At 44.1% G+C, this 23,164-nt stretch overlaps 1 protein-coding gene across 1 annotated transcript in view; it reads right to left on the reverse strand.

The window, feature by feature from the left end:
- Positions 1 to 705: 705 nt before the first annotated feature.
- Positions 706 to 23,164, reverse strand: part of C5H6orf89 (chromosome 5 C6orf89 homolog) — a 41,943-nt gene continuing 19,484 nt past the window's right edge. The window contains exons 4-8 of the mRNA XM_054980616.1: positions 10,413 to 10,564; positions 10,168 to 10,307; positions 7,670 to 7,796; positions 5,832 to 5,955; positions 706 to 4,786 (exon numbers count right to left, since the gene is read on the reverse strand). Coding sequence (XP_054836591.1) covers positions 4,701 to 4,786; positions 5,832 to 5,955; positions 7,670 to 7,796; positions 10,168 to 10,307; positions 10,413 to 10,564 — 629 coding nt within the window. The 3' untranslated portion in view covers positions 706 to 4,700. The remainder of the gene's footprint in view (positions 4,787 to 5,831; positions 5,956 to 7,669; positions 7,797 to 10,167; positions 10,308 to 10,412; positions 10,565 to 23,164) is intronic.

Genomic DNA, 23,164 nt, shown 5'->3' on the forward strand with positions numbered 1-23,164 from the left:
GATCCAAACCCTTTACAAACAAGTTTCCAAATTCAACAAAGTTGCAAACACTGCAGCAAAAATGAGTCTAGCTAATAACTTCATGCAGCTTGACTTAGTTTTCAGAATGTGTTGTACACACACAATGCATGTTTCCTTGGCAAAGAAGCTGGACTTTTTTTTTTTTGGCAGAATGCACGAATCACTCTGCCTCTTCAGCACTAAACAGAAGGGTGTAGTTGCAGAGATTACTAACACACATTCCCCTCTTTCACCCCACAGGTTTTATTAACCCACAAATTAGCAAGGCATGGTTTGTGGGAATACTTTTTTTAAACAAAAAAAAAAGCCACATAGGGGAAAGTGCATCAACAGTTTATTTAATTGCAAAAAGTAAAAATACCCCACCCTCAAACATACAGATCTGACTTATTTACACTCTTTTTACAGGCATTTCCCAAGTATATACAAAAAGTTGCAATATATTAATTTATAATTGCCCATAAAACTCTGTATTAATTGCATATTTACATTCTTTCATTACAAGTGAAATACAGTTCTATAGTTTGGGGCTTATGCTTGACCAATATACAACACTATTTCCCTCTCACTTCAGTGCCATTATATGTACAACAAGTCAGCCATTTTACCCATATTCCCTGCATGGACAAATGATGTTAAAAAAATAAGTCATTTGTTCAAGAAAAGCAATAGGAAAGCTCTTCCTGAAATAACAGATTACAAGATTACTTCTTTCCTTGCAAACTTGAAGTCCTCCTCCTAGAAGAGAAGAAAGCAGTAAGTTACACAGCACCTTCCCCCATTCTTCATCAGGAAAACCCATGTTCTCCCTACAGCTTTTCAGAAAGACTAAGAAAGCCAATGATTACACTTTGCATAAAGGTTGCATTGATCTTTTGAAACTAGTCTAAAACTTGCAGTTTGAAAACACTATGATGACTTGAACACCAAATGTACATTCAAGTGAAGATGAACCGGATGTGCCTAGGCAGCTGGGGACTCCTCTACTTACATGCCTTGCAATTAATAAGCCTGTCCCCACTACACTCACCTCTTCCTGCCATCATGTCATATCAACTCAATTCACCGAAGCAAAGTGATTTGTTCCTAGGAAAAAACTTCTTATTACTAAGAGAAACTGGAAAGTAAGCTTCCTATCTTGGCTGGTGAATATTAGCAATCAGTGTGCCATCTTCAGGCATCACAATATGCCTAGCCTTGGGATACTAGTCACAAGATATAAGAATGCATTGTGAGACAAAGACATTAACCTCTACATAGTTTGGCATAGCAGAAAAGACAGTTTGCTTCTCCAAAAAGATGAAAAAGTATATAGCTATAGTCACATATGAAACCCAAAATACTTTGTACAAGAAAGCGGTACTGGCATACAACAGGAAAGCATCAAAAGATTGCAGAGATGTGAGAAACAGCAAAAGTCAGTAACTGTATCCACTTAATTTCTGCTTAGATGTTTTATAACCAAGTATTTGATGGACATTTTATTACCAAACTTGGAATTTTCCCAACTTCCTAGAGTTCACACATCATTCCTGTTGCAGATTTTGGGAAAGTTTCCTTCTGACTGTGCGTCACAAGCACCAATTACTCTGAAGGGCTTTTTAAAAAAAAAACAATGGACTTATCTGAAGATCTGGGTCAAATAATCAGACGCTCAGTCCAAATTTTAATTCATGACAACTTATCTTCCTGCAGGTTCCTTTCCAAGCTCATTCTGCACGGCTGCAGTAAATGCTTGAAAGGGCAACACTGTTCCTCTGGCCCTTGCAGAAACAGATAGGTACAGGTGCTAAGTCATGCTCTAGAATGAGAGCTGGCATTCCAGATAAGACAAGAAAAACTGTGATCTGATGAAATGCTCTTAATCAGCTGAAAATCAGAGAACCTGGCCCTCTGGTTCCTGTTGAGCAATTACTTCTGCTTTTAATTCATTGCAGCTTGTGGAAGGGAAGGGAGAAAATGTACGGGAAGTTTAAAAACAAATGATGTAAACTCCAGAGGGAATGAGGCTTGGCTACGTGCACAGTACCTCCTAGACACAAAGGCAAAAGCCTGCAGAAAGACAAAGTGCACGTGGAAAGCCAGTCGCAGGCAGGACAAACTCATTCTCTCTTGTCCAACAGACCATTTCCTGATCTGCCTTGGAAGAGAAAAAAAATTATGAGAACGCTAATACAGCATATGTACAAGCTGGCCTGCAAAGCCACAGCTGTCTCAAGATCCTGAGGTTGATAGATTTTTACTCTTTTGCAATTAAGCAGTCAGCATTACTGATACAATTCCCTAAGTACAGGGATTGTACTACCAAACTGGAAATGGTGCTCATAACAAACAAAATAGATTAACAATACAATCATCCTTGATCACATTTGATTTAGATGAACACAGAAACCAAGACAGAGTTGCTTGTAATTTTTCTTAAAAAGCAGTCAAAATAAATAAATCTCAGACCACTGTTGGTCAATCCAGAAATAGGGCTTTCAACCCATTGCTTAGTTAAGTGTCTAATCAAATGAGATCAGCATGGTTTCCTGAAAATTTGCAATAAAATTAGGTGCTCGTCTTTCGCTCAGGAGTAAAAAAAAAGCAAATATAGTAGCTTGGATCCTAACTATGTTTTCCAACGTAGTTAGAGTGACAGTTTCCAATATACAGAAAAAGAAGAGGGAAAACATGGGGTGGTGATGGCAAAGCATAGCCAGTTGGTCAAGGAAAATACTGGAGAAGGAAGCAAACTGAAAACCAACCCCCCAAAATCCAATACACCGATCTTTAAAACACTAGTCTCACACTACAGTCTACAAGTCACTGATGCATGCCTGATGAACAGCATGCTTATAAATAAACAGTTTCAGCTGTGTTGGTTTGCTGTAGAAGAGCCAGTCCAATAGAACATTAAAGACCATTTCCATGGTATGAGTTTTCAAGAGTCAAGCTCCCTTGGAAATCTTGTTGGCCTTTAAGATGCTACTGGACTCAAATCTTGCTCTTCTATAATTAAAAATGAAGCATTTGGCACAGAATAATTGGTCTCTGATTCTGACAGGGACCTTTAACTGCTATTGTAATCTATATATCCAATCTAAATTTTCTAGCAACAAAAAAATAGTCAGGCTGTTCAACCTTCTCCATAAAACTGAGCTCTATTTACAAACAAATAAACATTTTCTTCTTGTTTGGAAAGTTTTGTTGTTAACTTTAAAAAGATCCCCAATAGCATATAAACATATTCAAACAGATGCCCCAGCCCGCATTGCTCAGCTCTGACTTCAGCCTGCCTGACACATCTGTAAATTATCTTAACACAGCAGGAACTTAAAGATTCACCCATGGGAAGCACTTCTACAACTGTAGACAGTACATGCTTGAAACTGATCCTCTCTAAAGGCACTGGACAGAGCAGCCTATGAGCAGCAAGAGGAAATTCACAAAGCTTGGAAGGAGCTCAAGAATAATCAACATGCATTCTAAAACATGGATTAAGACTCAAGAAAACAACAAAACACGGGGAAGAGGAAGAGCACAAGCATATGCATAGCACAGTCCTTGTAACTGCCTGTTACAATCCTGCCTCTAATTACAGTAATTAAAGAATCCACCCATCAGCATTTTTAAACAAGTGCTGGACAAAAGCATTCAAGCAAGTATGTATGGAAATCTTTTAACACCATTTCTAGTCTTAAGATGGATATGGCTGCAGCAAACGAAAGGGCAGACTGATTTGGGGTGCCCAGCTTAAACACTTCAAAAAGGCCTAATTTTCAGAAGAATCATTCTCAGTACTTTCTGCAAAAAAAAAAAAATCAGCCCTGTAGCAAATCGTATCAAGCAGCCAAATTATTCGTCATTTTGAAAAAATCTCAGATTTGGCATTAAATTGATCCAGTCCAGGGAAACTGTAACAATATGTATTTCAACTCATTAGTGAAGAGGGATGGAAAAGAAACTTGCATAGTGCTTTCCCCTCATTAGATATACAAACCCCACCTTAACCACACACACCGAAAAGGATGACTACATAAAGTCACACATGTGGGTTGTTAGGGGAGAAAATGTAGTGAATTTTTACTGGAAAGAATGATGCTTGGATATTGTGATAATGCAAGAAGGTCATCACAACATGGCAAAGGTAAAACAAACTGCAACTGCAGATGAATTCCTTGTGCTGAGGCTGTAACACAGAACCAGGCCAGACTAGATTCCTCCTGCAGTTGTGTCCTCAGGCCTCAGATTACATTTCAGTAGCTCACTTCCTTTTGCAGAAGTGACTGAGAGACTTATAAGCAGCCCTGACAATACCTCTACAGGATGTCTGGAAAGAAGTATTTAGTGAGAATTCCCTCTGAACAGAACAGCAGTGCTCACAAAGAGTAAGTTACACATCTTCTCCCATCCCCAAACCCTTCTACTGACTTTCAAGGACAGATCTATATAAAACCAGAGAGAACTGGACTCCTCCAATTACTTCTGATACTTTTAAGGAAGGGTCAGTTATCTTGAAGATTGGTGAAGATGCCTTTTTAAAGTGCACAGCCTCCCTCCTTGCAGATGTGCAGAATAAGGGAAAATACATCCCTGGAAATTGTGGCTATATCATCCGTATCTCTTCTGTGCTCTGCTTCCTTGTCTTTGATTGTGCAGTATTCCCATATTGAAACCGGCTTTTTTCTCAAGCATTTTTAGCTGGCAGATCCATCACAAACAACAGTAGGTTCCGATCCCATAGAGTTAAAACTTGTTGTCCAATGTTTCGCATCTGCAAAGCCTTCAGGATGGGAAAGGCAAAGATACTGCATGAGTCTGTTCTATAGTAATATTGTTTTTAAAATGGCAATGCACCTGACAAGCTTTGCCCCCCATGAATTAATCTGATCTTTCAAAACATTTATTTACACCGTTTAACTTGAATGTTATCAGGTAGTTTTGTCTCTCCCATCCCACGGTAATGAACTCAAAAACCCGTACAGTCTTTTAAAAAGAATCCTTGATTAACCCTTCAGGCCTATATTCTAGGCGACAGAGAACAGAAGCATTCTCAAAACATGCCCTTGCACTACCCTATAATATGGAACTTTAAAGATTTACAAATCTTTGTCCCATCAGTCCTTTCTTTTTTTCAGTCCTTTCTTTTTTTTACCAGCAATTAATCCATGTATTTTGATTTAAGAGAGTAACAAAATTATTATGACATGAACTTTCCCTGGGCAAGAACCTACTTCATTAGGTGAAATATGGCATTGCCCTACAAAAGGTCATACCATAAGACATCTGTTAATCTTCAAGGTTCTGTAGTGCCATATTTGTTCTACTCCCCAAATGAAACCTGTAGTAGTTTCCTGTTCATTCTTCAGATGTATGCCTCTGCTTTCATGTGTGTGCAAAGAACAGCACAGTGGTTAATCAAAGAGGGGATGCCATGGACACTGGCCTAGATACATCCTGACATACATCACACCCTTTCTCTAAATAGCTGTTTGCCTTCTTGACTGCTGCAGTGTACTAAGCTGATGCCTTTCAGCAAGCTTCCCACAATGGCAAGGCATCCTTCCAGAGTGAGAAACGCCAAGTTAGACCATATTGTGAACACAGAGTTCATGTTTTTCCCAACAGACAGGGCGTGGAATACATTTTCTTCTCTATTGCCTAATGACACTTAGAACATTTAGCTGGGCACAATTACCATGTGCTTTATCTATACTAGACTTTATTTTCCCTGGTGCATTAGATACAATATACAGCACTTAACAAGGCTCAGAATACTGTGGGCCATCCCTATGCTGCAGTATACAGGGCTACAGGGCAGTACTCACCAACATCTCCAGCTTCCAGCTCTACCACCAGCATCTGGCAATGCTGTCTGCACAATGATGAAGGAGCAGCATTTAAGGTAAGCCGGCCACTTCCAACTACAAAGGTGCTCTGCAGTCTGTATGTCTGAAAAATATCCAGAAGGAACTTCAATTATCCTCTCTGTCCTTTTAGTTTCACAGGAAAATAACAACAATAAAGCAGTGCTTCCCTGAGAGACTGAAGCCAGAGTAAGCAAAGATGCAAGGAACGTGTTTATTACAGGACTGTTCCACATCAAAAGTTAGTCAAAGCAAACAGCCCCATAACCATCATCTAAGAATTTTGCATTTTAAATGGAAGAGAAATTTGATGCTGGCACTGTGGCATCTATGTGCACCTTATCTCTGCTGCTTATCACTGACTTTATCTGTGAGGAGAAAGGCACACAGAGTGATTGCCACCACCATTTGTCTGGAACTTGAGAGCCCCCAAGCATGAAGCACATTGGGGCAGTTGCTAAAAAATGCTCCATGTGCACAAATCTCTATGATATAGAAAGGGAACTGCTGGAAGCAATCCCCACCACCAGCTGTCTGGAACCCAAGAACATCCTATATCCAAGACCGGCAGTGTAAGCTGCAGGGAATGGCTCCTTGCATTCACTGGTGTCTCCAAGAAGACATGGCCTTAGATTCAACAAACTGTTTCCTTGGACAGAACGGCCTAGGAAGTGCCACCGTCTCCCTCCTGTTGCAGCCTAAATGTACCCCTGAAATGTTGTTCCTGTGGGTCCCCTGCCCCACTGGAGCAATATTTCCAAGGGACGTTTTGAGCTGCAATGGGAGAGAAAAGGAGAGAAAGTCATGATCCGCAGGCAGAAATCCTTCTGTCTGCAGAAATGCTTCGTTGGATCTAACACAGAGAATGGGCACTACCACTACTACCTAGGATCAACAGCCCCCAGATATGAGAAAGGCTACCATACAGAACTACTGTACAGAGAAATATAATGTGGATAAACCACAATATTAGCATACTCCAGTCCTGTCCCCCAGTGTCTGAGGTTTCACCACCAATACAATACACAATACAATATAGTTTTCCTTCCAATGGAGAAATCAAAGAGAATTATTATCCTATTTCACTGAATCCATAGCTAGGAATCCTGGAGTCCAAGGTCACATAGGGAGTATTCAGTGGAGCACCGAACTGAAACCAAGATCCCGAATTTGAGGGTAACACCCTGACCATCAGTATTATTAATAATGTAGGGCAGTGCCAAGGTCCCCACTCACACATAAAATGCCTACCTCATTTAAGGAATTACAAAAAAAAATTGTGGAGGAGAAGGTTAGAGTACAGGAAGACAGTAAGTAAAAAGGTAACTATCTGTACTTCAGTGCAACCTAAATAAATACAGTTCATTGGTGAAAGATGTCAACACAAGCAGAGTTCTAAGAGTTACTGTACTAAGTAAATAAAAGTACAATTGTTATGTTTAGGTGGATAGTGAGAAACAAGGCACACAAAAATCAATGCTTACAGCCTCATTCCAAAACAAGACATCAAGAAACACAAGTAGTATCTTGCATCACCTGCTTTGAACTTTCAGCAAGACATATATACTAGAATGTACCCTGGGAAAAAGAGGATACATGAATGGAGTGAATGGAGAGAGGCTAGCACAAGACCTATGTAACATATGAATGCTAATCTTTTTCACGGGGACATGTTTAACTTTATGATCTGCAAATAATACCCTGATGCCTCACTTCTGAGAATTCACAAGATACTTCCAGCTGTCTGGATACTGGAATGCACATGTCACAAAGGTGGAAATCACCTTTATAACACTTACTTTATCCTGAAGCTTTGGGTGGTGGATGAGAAAACAGCTTTCCAAAGAAACCGTGTTTGCGAACCGCAATGAAGAGAAGATAGGGAAAATCTCCTCCATAATCTGACTTTTATTCAGCTTTTTTCCCCTACAGAGTATAGAAGAGAGTTATAATATTATACACTAATATTTCTCCTCAGACCCAAACTATTTCAAAAATCTGTGTTTCTAAGTCAAGCTAGTGGTGACCCCAAACATTTGTAATCAGGTTTCCCTCCTCCCATTTTTAAATGAAGCAGCCACCAGGGACTGAATAGGGTTATGGCACTGCAACGGGGGCGGGGTGGGGTGGTTAACATTTTTCATGCCATTTCCCTAACCTAATCCCCATCTCCCACCCCGGAACTACTACATGCTCTGGGAAAGAGAAAGCACAAATATCCATTTTTCAGGAGTAAAATAAAAATTAGTGTAGTATAATTTTTACCAGTGATTGAGTTTAAGATGGGGACTCTTGAATTAAATTCAGATCACTTATCTTCTCCCAAGAGAACAATGTGATCAAGGAACCATATGGCTGATGCAACAATAACAATATTTTTTGAAACCTCTTTGGAAAAAAATGTCAAATTCATTTAGAAAATTATATTCTCAAGAAGAGAAATACAGTCACCTTGCCCAACATTAACAAAAACCGCATGGGGCTTTGGAATTCCCAGCCTGTTCATCCTTCCAGGAAAAGGGAGGGTAGAGATACATTTTAGAAATCCCAGTGCGGGGTCCTGCCATGATTCATAGTTTGATATTCTGTACCCAAACTGTCCATCATAAGTTCAAGAAGTGAGAGCAGTACTGAGTGATACAGAACATTGTATTCCACAACTACGGAATGCTCCAAGTATATAATCTTTATGCTCCTATGTGCAAACAACTGCATTCTCTCTTCCAACCCAATCATGCAAAAGGGTGCCACTGCAAGGCTCATCTACCTGACAGTACATGTGTTGGGGAGTAGAAGCTGACAGCTACATCTATCAGGATCTTCTTCACAGTGGCACCAAGATTAGGGGATTCCCTTCTGAGATTGTTTAACCCTGTCTCTAATGGTACTCCTTCAGAGAACAATTCAGGATTGCTTCTATATACAGCTTTTGTTCTGTCCCTTGTAAATGACTAAAAAATTGCAGCAGTTTTTTTGGCTGGTGTGGGGGAGAAAGAAGGCTACTGCATGATGTTGTAGGTTTCCCTGTTCACTGCATGGTTTCTTAAACCTCCAGGAAGATCATACACAAAATAGGTTTGGGATCAGTGTGCACGAAAAAGTACAAATTTCTGTGTGGAGGCTCTGTTGCCACTGTGAATGCCTTTGCGCTTCTAGGTGCAATTAGCACAACATAGGGAATTGTACCTGTGTGGAAGCAACTCAGGAGAATTAATACCTGCGCTCTTCAATACCGCTGATCTTTTGGTACAACTATAATGTTTTACTGTTTTGTCTTTCGTTGTATTGTTGGCCATGTCATAGATTCTTATAGTTCAAAAAGCAGGATATAAATAGTTAAATAAACGAGAATTTGAGACTATATAACTAACTTTCTTTAGGACTCAAGTTTAACGTGATAATTCTGAAGATATAAAATATAGTTTCACATCTTTATTGCAGTTAAGCAATCAATGCGATCGCTGCCAAGCCAGCTACCATGCAGCACTCTCATTATCAGCAGCCATTGTGGCGATTTAGTGGCTTTGGTGCCATCCACTACCTTAACTAAAAACCTTAACTCTGGGTGACTATAACATTCTTCACTTGTACTTTCCCTCTTTCTCATACGTATACAGAGAAATTCTTGAGCCATGCTCTGCCTCAGTGCAGTGATTCAGCTTCCGGCTGTTCAGTCCCAAGAATTCAGTGCAAATGATCCACGCATTTAAACTTGGGGCAGTGTGTGTGAGGGGCTAGCAGATTCCATCCATAATGGGAGACTTGCCTGAATCCATAAGTCACCTTTACCTGGTTTCAGTGCAGTCTACACCAATGATATTTTTGGTGTGTACCAAGGCCTGTACCATCCCCCTACTGTCCTTGGGAACAGGTGGAGGGCTTGAGCTACCCTTTGCAGGGCACAGGAACTAGAGAGTCCTCTAGGCCATAGTGCTCGCAGTTTGGTGACACAGAATTCTACACCTTCTGCAAAGGCAAAACAAGGCCTATAAGCATGGGTCATTCTCCAGAATAAGGTGGAAGCCACAACAGTTTTAATGAGCCCTCCCAACCCACTCTTACATATGTCATATTCCAAGCTTGAATGAAGCAACTTTGTGTCTAGATGGCACCTACAAGGCTGAATAAGACATATTTCCCCCTACAGGGCAACAAATCCACTGTGATAATTCCTAGTGTTTTCTCCCCTCTTCCCCCAGACTTCTGGCAGACTACAGTATGTCTCTCAGTTAGGTATATAGTCAGAGCAGCTCTGGAAAGAGGAAGAATATAACTTCAGAACTCTATTCAAACTCACCGGAAAAAGTGAAATGGAAGACCCTGTTCTGGATGGCTGCTCCCAACTTCAGTTGAATCTTCATGTATCACAAAATTTATCAGATCATGGTACAGGGACTGAAACCGCTTCATTTCGTCATAAGACTGATACTGTCCTGTCTTATGAGAAAGCCAGTAGATGAAATAATATTTGAACAATCTACCTTTTCTCATAAGCCTAAGGTATATCACCCTCTATCATCCATCCTACACTTAAAAAGTTACCTTGATAAGAAGAAGCTCTGATTGCAATACATTTCCTGATAGCTGTCCTAGGTTAGCTGCTGCCACAAGAGTTTTCATGGAACAGCAGCAAGAGCAATTGGCAGCCAGAGAAACATTCCGTCTACAGTCCAGGCTCCACCAGTCTTGACATTCTTTGAAGGGAAAGGACATAAGAGTTTCATGAACTCCAAGATTTCACTTAAGCAAATAGCAACGGCTTCCAAACAGTATACTTGTCATCACTAAGTCCACTGTGGAATATCATGAAATTACAAATCGCTTCTAAGGGTAATTCACTGAACAGGAATCTTTAAGCTTGATATGGACAAAAAAACTGGACAGGAAACATATGATGAACCTCAGACAGAGATCATACTAGAAACGCCTCCAGATGGCAATATTTTGTAGTCCTTTTGAATCTCTGAAGTCTGACAATATTGAATACAGGATTAAAGTAAAATAAAAGGCTTACATGTTTATTAACAGAATACATTAAGTGAGCAAGAAAGAGTGTGATACACAAACCATATCTGAAAAACAGGAGCGCAGTTCCTAATCAATTTAACTGGAACAAGGAGTGACAGCAAGAGCTCAGCTCCCTTTAAAGCAAATGGCAACACTTTTAACACTCCCCTAGAGAATCCATAAGTTTGATCAGAGGTTTATCTTGAAACCTCCCATCACAAAACTATAAAATAAGTAAAGTTTTAGCTTACATTCATTCAGTTTTTTCTTAATGTGGGCACACAGAAGGATCTGAATTAACACTAATGTCTACATCAAGCAGAGTGGAATAGCATCTTTTCTCCCAGCTTGGTATTTTCCTCCTTTGGAAAAAAATGCAGGTAACTATAGCTCAAAAGAAAATGGTGAAGCTTTTTATTGTTGTTTTACTTTTAAGAGCAGTATTCTTTCAAAAGACAAAATAAGCCACTCAGTTGTAGTACATGTGGTTTATTAATTTGGAACTTGGAATGGTGCACTTTATGTACCATCACCAAAATGTAGACAAGAAAAATATAGTGTTTGTTACTGGAAAATCTGCAGCAGAAACTTTCTGCAAAGGATGTTTGAGTCTGACTTTCTATTTCTCTTAAGTATGCAGATATGCGCATGCACACCCCATTCTCAGAACCTAGTGCAGAAAATCACTGTCTCCTCCACAGGCAAGTCAGATGCAAGGAGACAAAATTAAGAAAAAAGCATTTGCCAGTGATGAGAGGCAAAGATTCAGAGCTCTGTCAGAACAGCCTAGGACCAAAGAACGGTAATTATAGTAGCAAAGGACTATAAAGACACTTTTAACAACTTTGGCATCTCTGACAACTGTTTCAGAAGATTTACACAATTTGCCAGGCTAAGATTTAGCACAAGACAAAGCAGCACACAAACATCTCTTTGCCTAGCTGTACATTAATCACACTTATCAAATAGTGCCCAATTTTGCTTTGCTGCCAGTCATGGGTATTTGCATTCTCAGCTGCACAATTCAGATTTATGCTTGCCATAATGAAGTAAACACTCAAAAAGTAGTCTAAATGGGGTTTTTTTTTGTAAAAAAAAAAAGAGAGAGAGAGAGATTTATCATTGAGAGTGTTCATTTGTGTATTAGAATGTGTGTGACCTGCATGAAAAGTACAGTAAAAGGGAGAGTCTGGCTTGGATTTGGACACCAAGAAAGAAGGGGTGACTGATCGATGAATAATAGACTGAGCAAAGGGCCGGGACAATGCACAAGCAGTAGTACAAAAGGGAATGAATTGGAGTTTTACAAAGTATTCACCTTCCCTTCCCCCCCCCCCGCTCCCGGTTACACTCCTGCATTCACTCTTCCCAGGCACACTCAAGAATTATTTTTGCATTAAGTGCAGCAGACTTTGTATGTGATCAGCTTGTAGATTCACAGAAATGTAAGAGTCTTGCAAGTTTGCCTGCAAGAGTTTACTCATTATGAAGTGTTTTGTGACTATTTTTCTGTAAAAAATATCAGAATCTAGATGTTTATGGTGAGGCTTCTAGTAGTCAAAGTGAGAAACTTCTTCACCATAAAATCTAGTTCCAACCCATGATCCTCCAAGTCTCTGTACTTCTGCATCTCCATATTAATTTACCACCATTACAACATTTTGAGACTTAGCAGCTCTCAGTTTCTGTACTAATAGAATCATGTTGCATATAAAGTGATGAGGTTGTCTTATATGCTACCATAGGCCACCAATAACAGTTATCTCCTTCCTGTCTTTTGTTTCTTCTTATTTTCAGCAATCCTCTTTGAGAATCTGTATGGATAGTCAGTGAAAGATGTTCTTAATTTCTTAAGAGATCATTAAAATCTTCCTGAAAACAGGAAAATAATAAGAGAATAGTAATAAAACACTTCAAATAATAAAGTGCGTACACAGACTAAAATTCAGAATAGTCTTGGAGGTATGGTCACCAGCTATCCTAGCTACATGATTAGATCCTAGAAATGAAAGAGCCAGTCGAATAGATGGTATCTTTCAGATTTGGGCATTTATATAAAACCTGGCTGCCCTAGTTCTTGCTCTTCTGATCAGAAATTCACAGCATGAATGAGTGTGAGGACAGGGTGTTGCCAGAGCTCAGTACAAGGATTTGAAAGATAAGAGCCAGTGTGGTGTAGTTGTTAAGAGTGCTGGATTAGGATCCAGGAGGCTCAGGTTCAAATCCTCACTCTGCCATGGAAGCTCACCAGTTGACCTTAAAACCAGTCACATACTCTCTGCTAACCTACCTCTCAGGGTTGTTGAGAGGATAAAAATGGAAGAGGGGAGAATGATATTGTCCCCATTGGGACTGTTCAAAGGCACATAGCTATAGCAAGAGGGAATGAGTGTAGTAGAACCTCTTCCTTCCTACTGAGGCCAAAGAAAAGAACAAACAGCACAGACCCCTAGAATAGCCAATTAAGATACTATATATCGTGAAAGATCATCTTCCTCATGCTTAAAAATAGGCAGGCTAACTTGTGCCGATCTGCAGATCTTGTTTGCCAATTTAAAGAGGCCACATGCATGCAACAGATCTGAGAAATCAACCTAAAAGTTACTGTTATAAATTAATTGCTGTTGCTGTGACAGGAAAAAAATGTAGCTGAAGTCACACAATTCTTTCTTCAACAAAAGATTTTATTTGGACAGAGTACAGAGACAACGACATGAGTTAAAAATCACCATTTTCCCTCCATGTTACGACCAAGCACCACTTTTCTGGGCTAAAACACAGATAAGCGTCTCTTGGCCTTCTTTAGTCAGCATATCTTCATCCTGCATTCTGTTCTGACTCCAGGACTAGTCAGCTTTCCTGTTAGCCTCAAAGGAACTAAGATCCTTAACTTTTATTGATTCTTTTGCTGTTGCCCAGAGGTGAGTGTAGACCAAAGCTGCTTGTCACTCAGTCTTGAACTCCATTTCTTATAACACTATGGTTACCCACTTGTTTGTCACCAAGCTATTTTTACAACTGCATATTTTCCCTACAGAGTTCCCTATACAATAATGAACTTAAATGCTGAGAAGCATAATAGGTACAGTACCATATAAGGCACAAAAGAAACTATGGCCAGGAATGTACCAGAAGGATCTGAGTCCAACAGCAACTTAGAGAACAACAAGATTTCCAGGGTATGAACTTTCAAGAGCCAAAGCTCTCTTCTTCAGATATGGGTAGGGACAGAGGCCCCTTTGAGTCTCTCTACATGAGACCTCTTACACAAGGGCACTCAAGTGAAGGGAGATGCAATGTTAGCTGAAAGCAGAGTTCGAAAGGCTTTGTCAATTTCACCTCTCTAGAGCAGTAGAGATCACTCCTCATAGGGTTTGTTTATTTCATCTTAGCCTCCCAGAAGGGAGGTGAAATTGACAGAGCCTCCTCAGATCAGAATGGAAGAATCTGGGAAGAATTCCTGTTGAGGTGGAATTCAAAAGGATCCCTGCTAGTTCCAAAGAACTGTGCAACTAGTTCCATTTACCCACGGGGGCCTTGGATGTGTTTCTTAAACGGAGAGGAATTCCAAAAAGGGGAAAAAGTAAAAGGCAAACTGGGCGTGCCTAATCCCTTGTGCACGTCTGAAATAGGTCTTTGGATCTTGGCTGCATGAAGTATCTCACCCATATTTATTTAAAAATTGGATAAATCAGAATTGAAGCTGACAGCACAATCCTAAGGAGAGTTACACTCTTCCAAGTCCACTGACTTTAATGGAGTTAGAAGGGTGTGATTCTGCTTAAGATGGCACCGCGAGTGTATAAATTGTAGTCTAATAATTGCACAGACTGATACTGCCTATTCATTTTTAGATCTTTCATTTCATAGGATTTAAACCATGTAACAAATTAGCTCAAGAATGTGAAAAGTAACATCCATTTTAGAAATTCTTTTGCATGTCAGAAGCAGGGTAAGCTCAGGAACACCGTGTCTGAGCCATGTATTTTCTACAGGTTGGCTCACATTTGGATGATCCAACCTGCAGAATCTGTCATATGTATCCACCCTAAATAGCTCTGGTAACAGCTTGCACAGTTTTTTGGCATGATTAGTTGCAAGTGTCGTGCCGTTGATCAGTTAACTTATGCCAAATTACTTAGTTTACTTGATTCAAAAGGAATAAAGGTCCTTGCTAGCAGATGAGCTCACTTCAGTGGGATGTGGCTGCCTTCTTTGGATTTATGTAGTTTCACAAATTCATAACAATAGTAATATTCTTAGTTTATTTTTACAGAGCATATAACAGATTGACAAAAAATAGAATAAAAGACAACAGCTGTACAATGTTCTGCAACAGAAAACACTGCACCAAGCAACGCTTACTCCTCTACCCCACCCCACAGCACATTCTCTAATTCAAATTCAGAAATGAACAGATTCCTGCAGATCTGTCCTATTCAGGGTTTAATCCATCTCTACTCCTAAAGATTCAATCTGAAGATCTTCTTTTGAAGTCTGAACTTCAGTGAAGCAGAACCCCAAGTGTAGAGAAGGAATGTTTCTCTCCTTCCCTTCCTCCCACTCCCATTTTTCTCTCTGTCTGCAAAGATCACAGAAATATCATAATCTTTCCAAATACCGTCTAGTGACATTTACTAAGAGGAAAATCATGGGGGTATATCCACCAAGGCCACTAGATCTGTGAAACTGCAGTGAGCTTCTGTAGCATTTAGAGGTGCGGCGGGGGGGGGGGATTCCCAATGCCCACAGACTCTTCTGACACTAAGAGGGAAAAATAAGTTTTAAAATGAACTTGCTTGGATTGTTCATCAGAAATCCTGCTGGATACAGTTCAGTCCAACAAGCACTCCACGAACAGGTGGTAAAGAATTATGTTCAATTACATATGTAATCCAATCTAGTTTGATTTTGCAATCACCCTTACCCAGAACTTAAGTGTAAAATACTCACAAATATTCTATCTTCAACTTCTTTACCTACTATAGAGCCAAGAACTGTATGAACCTGTTTCTTTTCTTTTTAGGGACTAAAAGCAGTGGGGTTGGGGGGGGATTTTTCAGCATATACACACACAAAAGATTAAATTCTCTCACTTCAGCAAGTTTTCTGCTTCAAATTGCAGCCTCAGCGACTGCAGTGTATTTTCTTTTTAATTTCCCCTGCCCCAAATCATGGAACTACCTGTTATAAACTGGGAATAAGATATTTTATATATGTATGTGTGTGTGTGTGCGTGTGTGCGCGCGTGCGTGCGCGCCTTCTTACAGAGAAAATTAATTCTTTTTCTGCATGGAGACTGGTTCTAGACAAAAACTAGAATTTCTATAAATAGGTTTACCTTTCAAATCCAGAGCCATACAATAACAGGAACAGTTTCTGACTTCATTGAGACATTTTAAAAACCAGTTACAAGAAATTTTCCATCAACAGTTCCCCTAACATAACCTACAAGTTTGAGTAGCACAAAATGCCAACTTTCAAAAGCAGAAGTCTGGCGGCAATGGAAAGCTCCCAGTGGTTAAAGTACTGAACTGAGGTCCAATCTACAAGATACATTTTTTTGCAAGTTTGGTCCAGGTTTCCCAGACCTGACTTGTTTTCCCTGCAGCCACAGAGCAGCTGTGAGGAATGCCATTTTAAAAAAAGAGACTGATTCAGCTCAAAACTTGGGGAGAGGCTCCTGCATCCCCCCTTGCTGTTTTCCTGAGGTGAAATGGTCCTGGCGGGCAGTTTAACTTAAAAACTATGCAAATAACTCCCTACTGGAGCTGTTTGGGGTCAGGAAAATGGCGTGGGCAGGACCCCTCCTTTTCCCATACCACAGCTTCTGCTGATTTTTCAAATGACATTCCCTGCAGCTGTTATATAAAACCTTGACCCAACTCACCAAAAGCTCTCTGATCCCCATAGGATCAATTTCTAACTCAGCTGCAGACTTACAGACTTTGCATAACCTGAAGGGTGAGGCACCATTTATTACTCCTCCTCCTCCTCCCTCATTACTTTTGTCACTGGAAGCTTTCAGAGAAAGCTGATAAAATGTTTGTAAAGCTCATTTCTGTATGGTGTGCCCTGCCTCAGACAAATTTTGATCATATGTGCAGATGCCAAATCCATGAACAACCATCAATTTCTTTAACAGTGTCATCATGCCAGCCACACAGTCACTTTACAGCATTTCAGAATCTATTCTGCTTCCCAATTTCTCCAGAGTTCCACATGTGCAAGGAAGTCATGGGAAGGAGAAATGGTTTTTGTCCATCATTTCTCCATTTTTCCCCCTGTGAACATTCTGCGATTTTTTTGTGAAATCACTGCCCAATCACTGCTGGCGGGTGTTATGGTCGTGCAGAATCAAAAACTACGGTTCCTCCTTTCCCCCAGGAGATAATTGGTCTGTCCGCTGGTAACCATTCCCACCCTCCTCAATTGTTTGAATTCCTTTTCCATCATTTTTATCAGTAAAGTGTATTAAGGGTCATAAGGCTGCTTCTCCATTTACTTCCTTCCTCCCGGGTATGCACACACTCTCTTATATTTTTTCCAAAGCCTAACATTAGGAACAAGTCCTAACATTGCTGCTTATTCCCTGCTGGCTTTAAAAGCCACGTAAGGGTTAAATGGCTGCTTTTAACTTCCTCTCTCCCGGTGTTTCAGGCTTCTCCTAATGCCAAAGAGGAAAAAAACCCAAGTGTTTTCCACAGCAGTTTGCGAAACAAACGCCCAAGTGCCCGGTGAGTCCACCAGAAAAGTTCGCGGGCAATGTGGAGGAGTTTCCTGTCTTCCTAGCCCAGTGCCAGCTGTACATCAGCCTGCGCCCCCGAGACTTTCCTGATGATAAGACCAAGGTGGGCTTCATCCTGAGTCTCTTGAAAGGCCAGGCGGCCAAATGGTCTACCCCTCTGCTCCTGGAATCATCGCCGCTGCTGCAAGACTACACTGGGTTTGTGGAGCGGCTCCAGCAAACGTTCGCCAACCCCGTTAAGGCTGAGAGCGCCAACCGGCGCATCCGACGGCTCCGTCAGGGACGGGGGTCCGTGGCCACTTACGCGACGGAATTCCAGTTACTGGCTCAGGACCTTGCGTGGAACGAGGCAGCGCTGCAGGACCAGTTCATAGAGGGCTTGTCTGATGAGGTTGCAGATGAGCTAGCCCGAACAGAACGCCCCAGTTCCCTTCCAAACCTTGTAGTGCTGTGCCAGCGCATTGACCAGCGCCTGGAAGCCCGGAGACAGGCGCGCAGCGAAGGGGCCTGGCGGGGAAGGGTGCCCCGGCCGGTGCCTGCAGGCCCCTCCTCCACCCCCACTGCTCCTAAGGGGGCGGAAGGGGAGGAGCCCATGCAGCTGGGCGGCGCCCGACCCCATCTTACGGCCGCAGAGAAAGCAAGGCGACGCACCCAGGGGCTCTGCTTGTACTGTGGCGGGGCCGGCCACTATGCCAACGCCTGCCCGGAAAAGTGCCACCCAGAAGGTGCCGCAAAAGACCGGCCCCGGCTCGCGGCGACCCACGCGGACCGGGGTGAGAGGTTTACACCAATGGGGCCCTTGACGTTGGAGGGGGACACCTCCTCCTCCACCTAGAAATCCAGTTGCCAGACGGGCGGCGCGTGGAAACCCGTGCCATGGTCGACTCCGGCGCTTCCCGGAGTTTCATGGACCGGCAGTTTGCCCATCAGCACCACATCCCGTTGCATGAAAAACCCGTTGCTGCCCTAGTGGAGGCCATCGACGGGCGGCTACTGAAATCCGGTCCAGTAACCCACGAGACTGAGCTGGTGGAGGTAGTTGTGGAAGGCCACCGGGACCACGTGCAGTTCAATGTAGTCTGCATGCCGCACTTCTCGGTGGTGCTGGGGCTGACCTGGCTCGTGGGCAGCAACCCGCTCATCGACTGGAAGCGCCAAGTCGTCCAGTTCCCGACCAGGAAGCCGGATCCCCTCCCGAAGCTGCTCACCAGCGCAGACGCCAAGGTCCAGGGATCCCTGCTGCCACCCCGCTATGCAGAGTTCGCGGACGTGTTCGAGGAGAAGGGGGCTGATCAACTACCTCCGCACAGACCCTACGATTGTGCCATCAACCTGATTCCTGATAAACCCCTTCCCAGCGGACGCCTGTACTCGTTGTCGGAGCCAGAACGAGTGGCCCTCAAGGACTTTTCGGCAAGAAACCTAGCGCGGGGGTTTATCCGACCCTCAGCTTCTCCGACATCTGCACCAGTCCTGTTTGTCAAAAAGAAGGGAGGGGACTTGCGGTTATGCAACGATTACCGGGCCCTTAACCAGATTACAGTCAGAGACCACTACCCCCTACCTCTGATCCCTGACCTCTTAGAGCGGCTCCGAGGAGCAACCCGGTTCACTAAACTAGACCTGCGGGGAGCATATAACCTCATCCGGATACGGTCAGGGGATGAATGGAAGACAGCTTTTGGGACTCGTTACAGCCAGTTCGAGTACCTGGTAATGCCCTTTGGCCTATGTAACGCGCCAGCGGTCTTCCAGCGTTTCATCAACGACGTGTTCCGGGACCTCCTCGACCACTATGTCATCGTGTACCTGGATGACATTCTGATTTACTCCCGCAACCCTGCCAGGCATGGGGAGCATGTGCGTTCTGTGTTGGAGAGACTTAGACAGCATGGGTTGTATGCCAAGCTCGAGAAATGCGAATTTGACCGGGAAGAAGTTGAGTTCCTGGGACACCGAGTGTCCAACCAAGGAGTACAGATGGATCCCGCTAAGGTCGAGGCGGTACTCTCCTGGCAGACTCCCCGAAACCGTAAAGAGGTTCAGCGCTTCTTAGGGTTTGCAAACTACTACCGACAGTTCATCTCTGACTTTGCTGCACTAGCCGTCCCCTTGACCCGATTGACACGGCCCCGCCTGCCATTCCAATGGACCCAGGAAGCCCAACAGGCCTTTCAAACCCTGAAGACCCGGTTTACGACTGGACCGGTCCTTGTATACCCAGATCCGAGCCTCCCGTTCATAGTGCAGGCTGACGCCTCTGACACCGCTTTGGGGGCAGTCTTAGCACAAAAACGCTCCTCCCACGAGGTGTCCCAACCATGTGCCTTCTACTCCCGACAGCTCACCCCAGCTGAGCGGAATTACACTATCTGGGAGAGGGAGCTGTTGGCCATCAAGGCTGCCTTTGAGACCTGGCGGCACCATTTGGAGGGAGCTCGGCATCCGGTGGTGGTATATACAGACCACCGTAACCTAGAACATCTGCAAACCACCCGAAACCTAACGCAACGCCAAATCCGATGGGCGTTGTTCTTCTCCCGCTTTCAATTTACTATCCAATACATCCCTGGCTCACAGAACAAGTTGGCGGATGCCCTGTCCCGGAAACCTGAATTCAGCCGGCAGGCAGGAGAGAAGCCGCCAGCCACAACCATTCTGGCTCCTGAGTGGTTTGCAGCTACCAATGCCCCAGATGCCCTGCAGGATCGGATCCGGCAAGCTCAAAGCACGGACCCCTGGACACAACGCATCACCCAGGGACTACAGGACCCCGCGCAGCCAGACCCCCCAGGCTACCTCCTGCAACAGAGCCTCCTTACATATGAAGGCCGAGTCTATGTTCCCCCAGGTGCTCTACGAGGGGAGGCACTGCAGCTTGCTCATGACACCCTAGCAGCTGGTCACTTTGGGAGATACAAGACCTTGCACCTATTGTCCAGGGATTTCTGGTGGCCCCGTATGCAGGTGGACGTGTTTCGCTACGTGCAGTCCTGCGATACATGCCAGCGGGCCAAAGACCTTCCAGGGAAGCCAACAGGACTGTTACAACCGCTGCCCACACCCAAGGGGCCCTGGGAAACTGTTTCCATGGATTTTGTCACGGACCTGCCACCCTCTAAAGGGCATACATGCATTGCGGTGTTTGTTGACCTGTTCACCAAGCTGGCCCACTTCGTACCTTGCCCATCGCTGCCTACAGCCAAAGATTTGGCATACCAGTATGTCCAAAACGTGTTCCGGCACCATGGGATTCCCCGGCACCTGGTCTCAGATCGGGGGGTGCAATTTACTTCGCGTTTCTGGAAGGCCCTCCAGACACTGCTCGGAACCCAGGTTCACCTGTCCTCGGCCCATCATCCACAGTCCGATGGGCAGACGGAGCGGACCAATGCCACGTTGGAGCAATACCTGCGCTGCTATATAAACTACCAGCAGGATGATTGGGCAGACCTCCTAGCCATGGCCGAGTTTGCGTACAACAATTCAGTGCATGCCTCCACACGCCAGACCCCATTCCTGGCCACCTACGGACGCCACCCACGTTACTTTCCCAGAACAACGCCAAACTCATCAGTACCGTCAGCAGATGACTTTGTCCAGGAGCTGCAGGCCCTACACCTGGTTCTGTGGGAACAGTTAGACCGCGCCAAACGGGCCTACAAAGCAACCGCGGACCGGCGACGCCGGGAAGGGGACCCTTTGAAGGTGGGGGACTCGGTGTGGCTTTCCACTCGGCACATTCGACACAGCGGCCCTCCCAGAAATTGGACCACCGGTTCATCGGGCCCTACCGAATTACCGCCCAGATCAATCCTGTTGCCTACCGATTGGAGCTCCCGCCAACACTCCGGATCCACCCCGTGTTCCATCGCTCCCTGCTCACCCCGGTAGCACCTCCACACCCCCTCCGTGAACCTGTACCGCCGCCTCCCCCGGTCCTGGTGGACGGACAGGAAGAGTACGAGGTAGAACGGCTCATGGACTTTCGCTGGCACCGGGGCCGTCTGCAGTACCTGGTGGAATGGAAGGGCTATGGACCCGAGGACAGATCATGGGAACCAGCCGAGAACCTCCACGCACCCCGCTTCATCCGCCAATTCCATCGGACCTACCCTAGCAAACCCAGACCCTTCGGTGGAGGGGGCCTTGGGAGGGGGGATGGTGTCATGAGTCAGCCCCAGCCCCGACTGGCCACCTTACCTACTGCCTCAGAGTCCTCCTCAGAGGATGAGCAGGAAGGGCCAGCAGAATCTCCTCTGGAGTCGGAAGCCCCTGCAGAAGCTATGGGAGAGGAGGAGCAGTCAGAAACTACTGCTGCTGCTCCAGAGGGAATTCAGCAGGAACAGCCTGGAGCTTCTGCAGAGACTGTCAGGGACGAGGAACAGCCAGAAACCTCCACAGAGGCTGTAAGAGACAAAGACTCCCCCAGGGCTAGAGCGAAATCCGAGCCTCTGGGGCCAGCTGAAAGGAGGAAACTTAGAGATAAGGCAGCGTTTCTGGAAAGGCGGAGGAGTAGCCGGCTATTAGCACAACGCCGGGCAGAGCTGTTCGAGGGAGAGGCAACAGCTGGCCCTCATTAGAACAGCAATAAAGGAAGACGCTGAGAAGACCAAGCGTGGAAGCAACTCAGCTCGCCACTCCCTGCTACCTGGACGTTCGTGTACCTTGCTCTACTGCTTGTTTGGACTTGACCTTGGCCTGCCTATTGACTACTCTTCTGCCTGCCGCTCTCTCACTCCCTGACTGATAGCCTGACCCTGGCACCTGGCCTGACTCCTGGACCCTGGTTTGCTGTCTTGCAATACTGAACTCCTGCCTGCTGTGTTCAGCCCTGCAGTACCAGTGAGCCTCCTGCCTGCTGTGCCCAGCCCTGTGCGCGACAGCTGCAGGGAAGCTGCCAGGAGGGAATGGAGCAGCAGCATTCTAACCCTTTCCTGGCTTAGCTTTAAAAAATAAATGAGAGTGGAACAAGCACAAAAAGTTCATGTCTTCCCCCAACCAGCAAATATGGGTGGTGGGGAGGAATGAGTTCCAACACTGCAACATTATGATGCATACAAAAAAAAATCTTTTTTAATGATGTTAGTGTAACCCCTGTGAGGTTAATTGGTTTAGCCCAGTTGGGTGGAGTCAGAAGCTAGAGGCAGGCTGCAGAGGAGGAGGCTGTTTGCTGGGGAGCTTAATAAATTATAAGCTCTTATCGCCTTGAATAAGGTAATCAAATGTTGTATGTAAAATATGATTTAAAGTGGTGTTTGTGTCTTGTGTTTGGTTGGTGTTACTGGGAGTGTATTGTTTTTTGCAGGGCTATAATTCCCCAACAAGAAGACAGAAGCCTGGGGTACAGTTGCTTCGAATGGATGAGAGAGGACTCATCACTTCTTGGATGTTGAACTGTTTGCCTTTTCAAGGACATTGTTGATTTGGAGGGGTTTTTTTTGTATGGTTGCACTTAAGAGTTATTTTTTTAAGTTGTATTTTATTAATTGTTAAAAAGTTTAAAAGAAAAAAAGTTATTTCTTAAAATTTTGTGAAA

This window comes from Eublepharis macularius, chromosome 5, assembly GCF_028583425.1.
Source record: "Eublepharis macularius isolate TG4126 chromosome 5, MPM_Emac_v1.0, whole genome shotgun sequence".
NCBI classification, from domain to species: domain Eukaryota; kingdom Metazoa; phylum Chordata; class Lepidosauria; order Squamata; family Eublepharidae; genus Eublepharis; species Eublepharis macularius.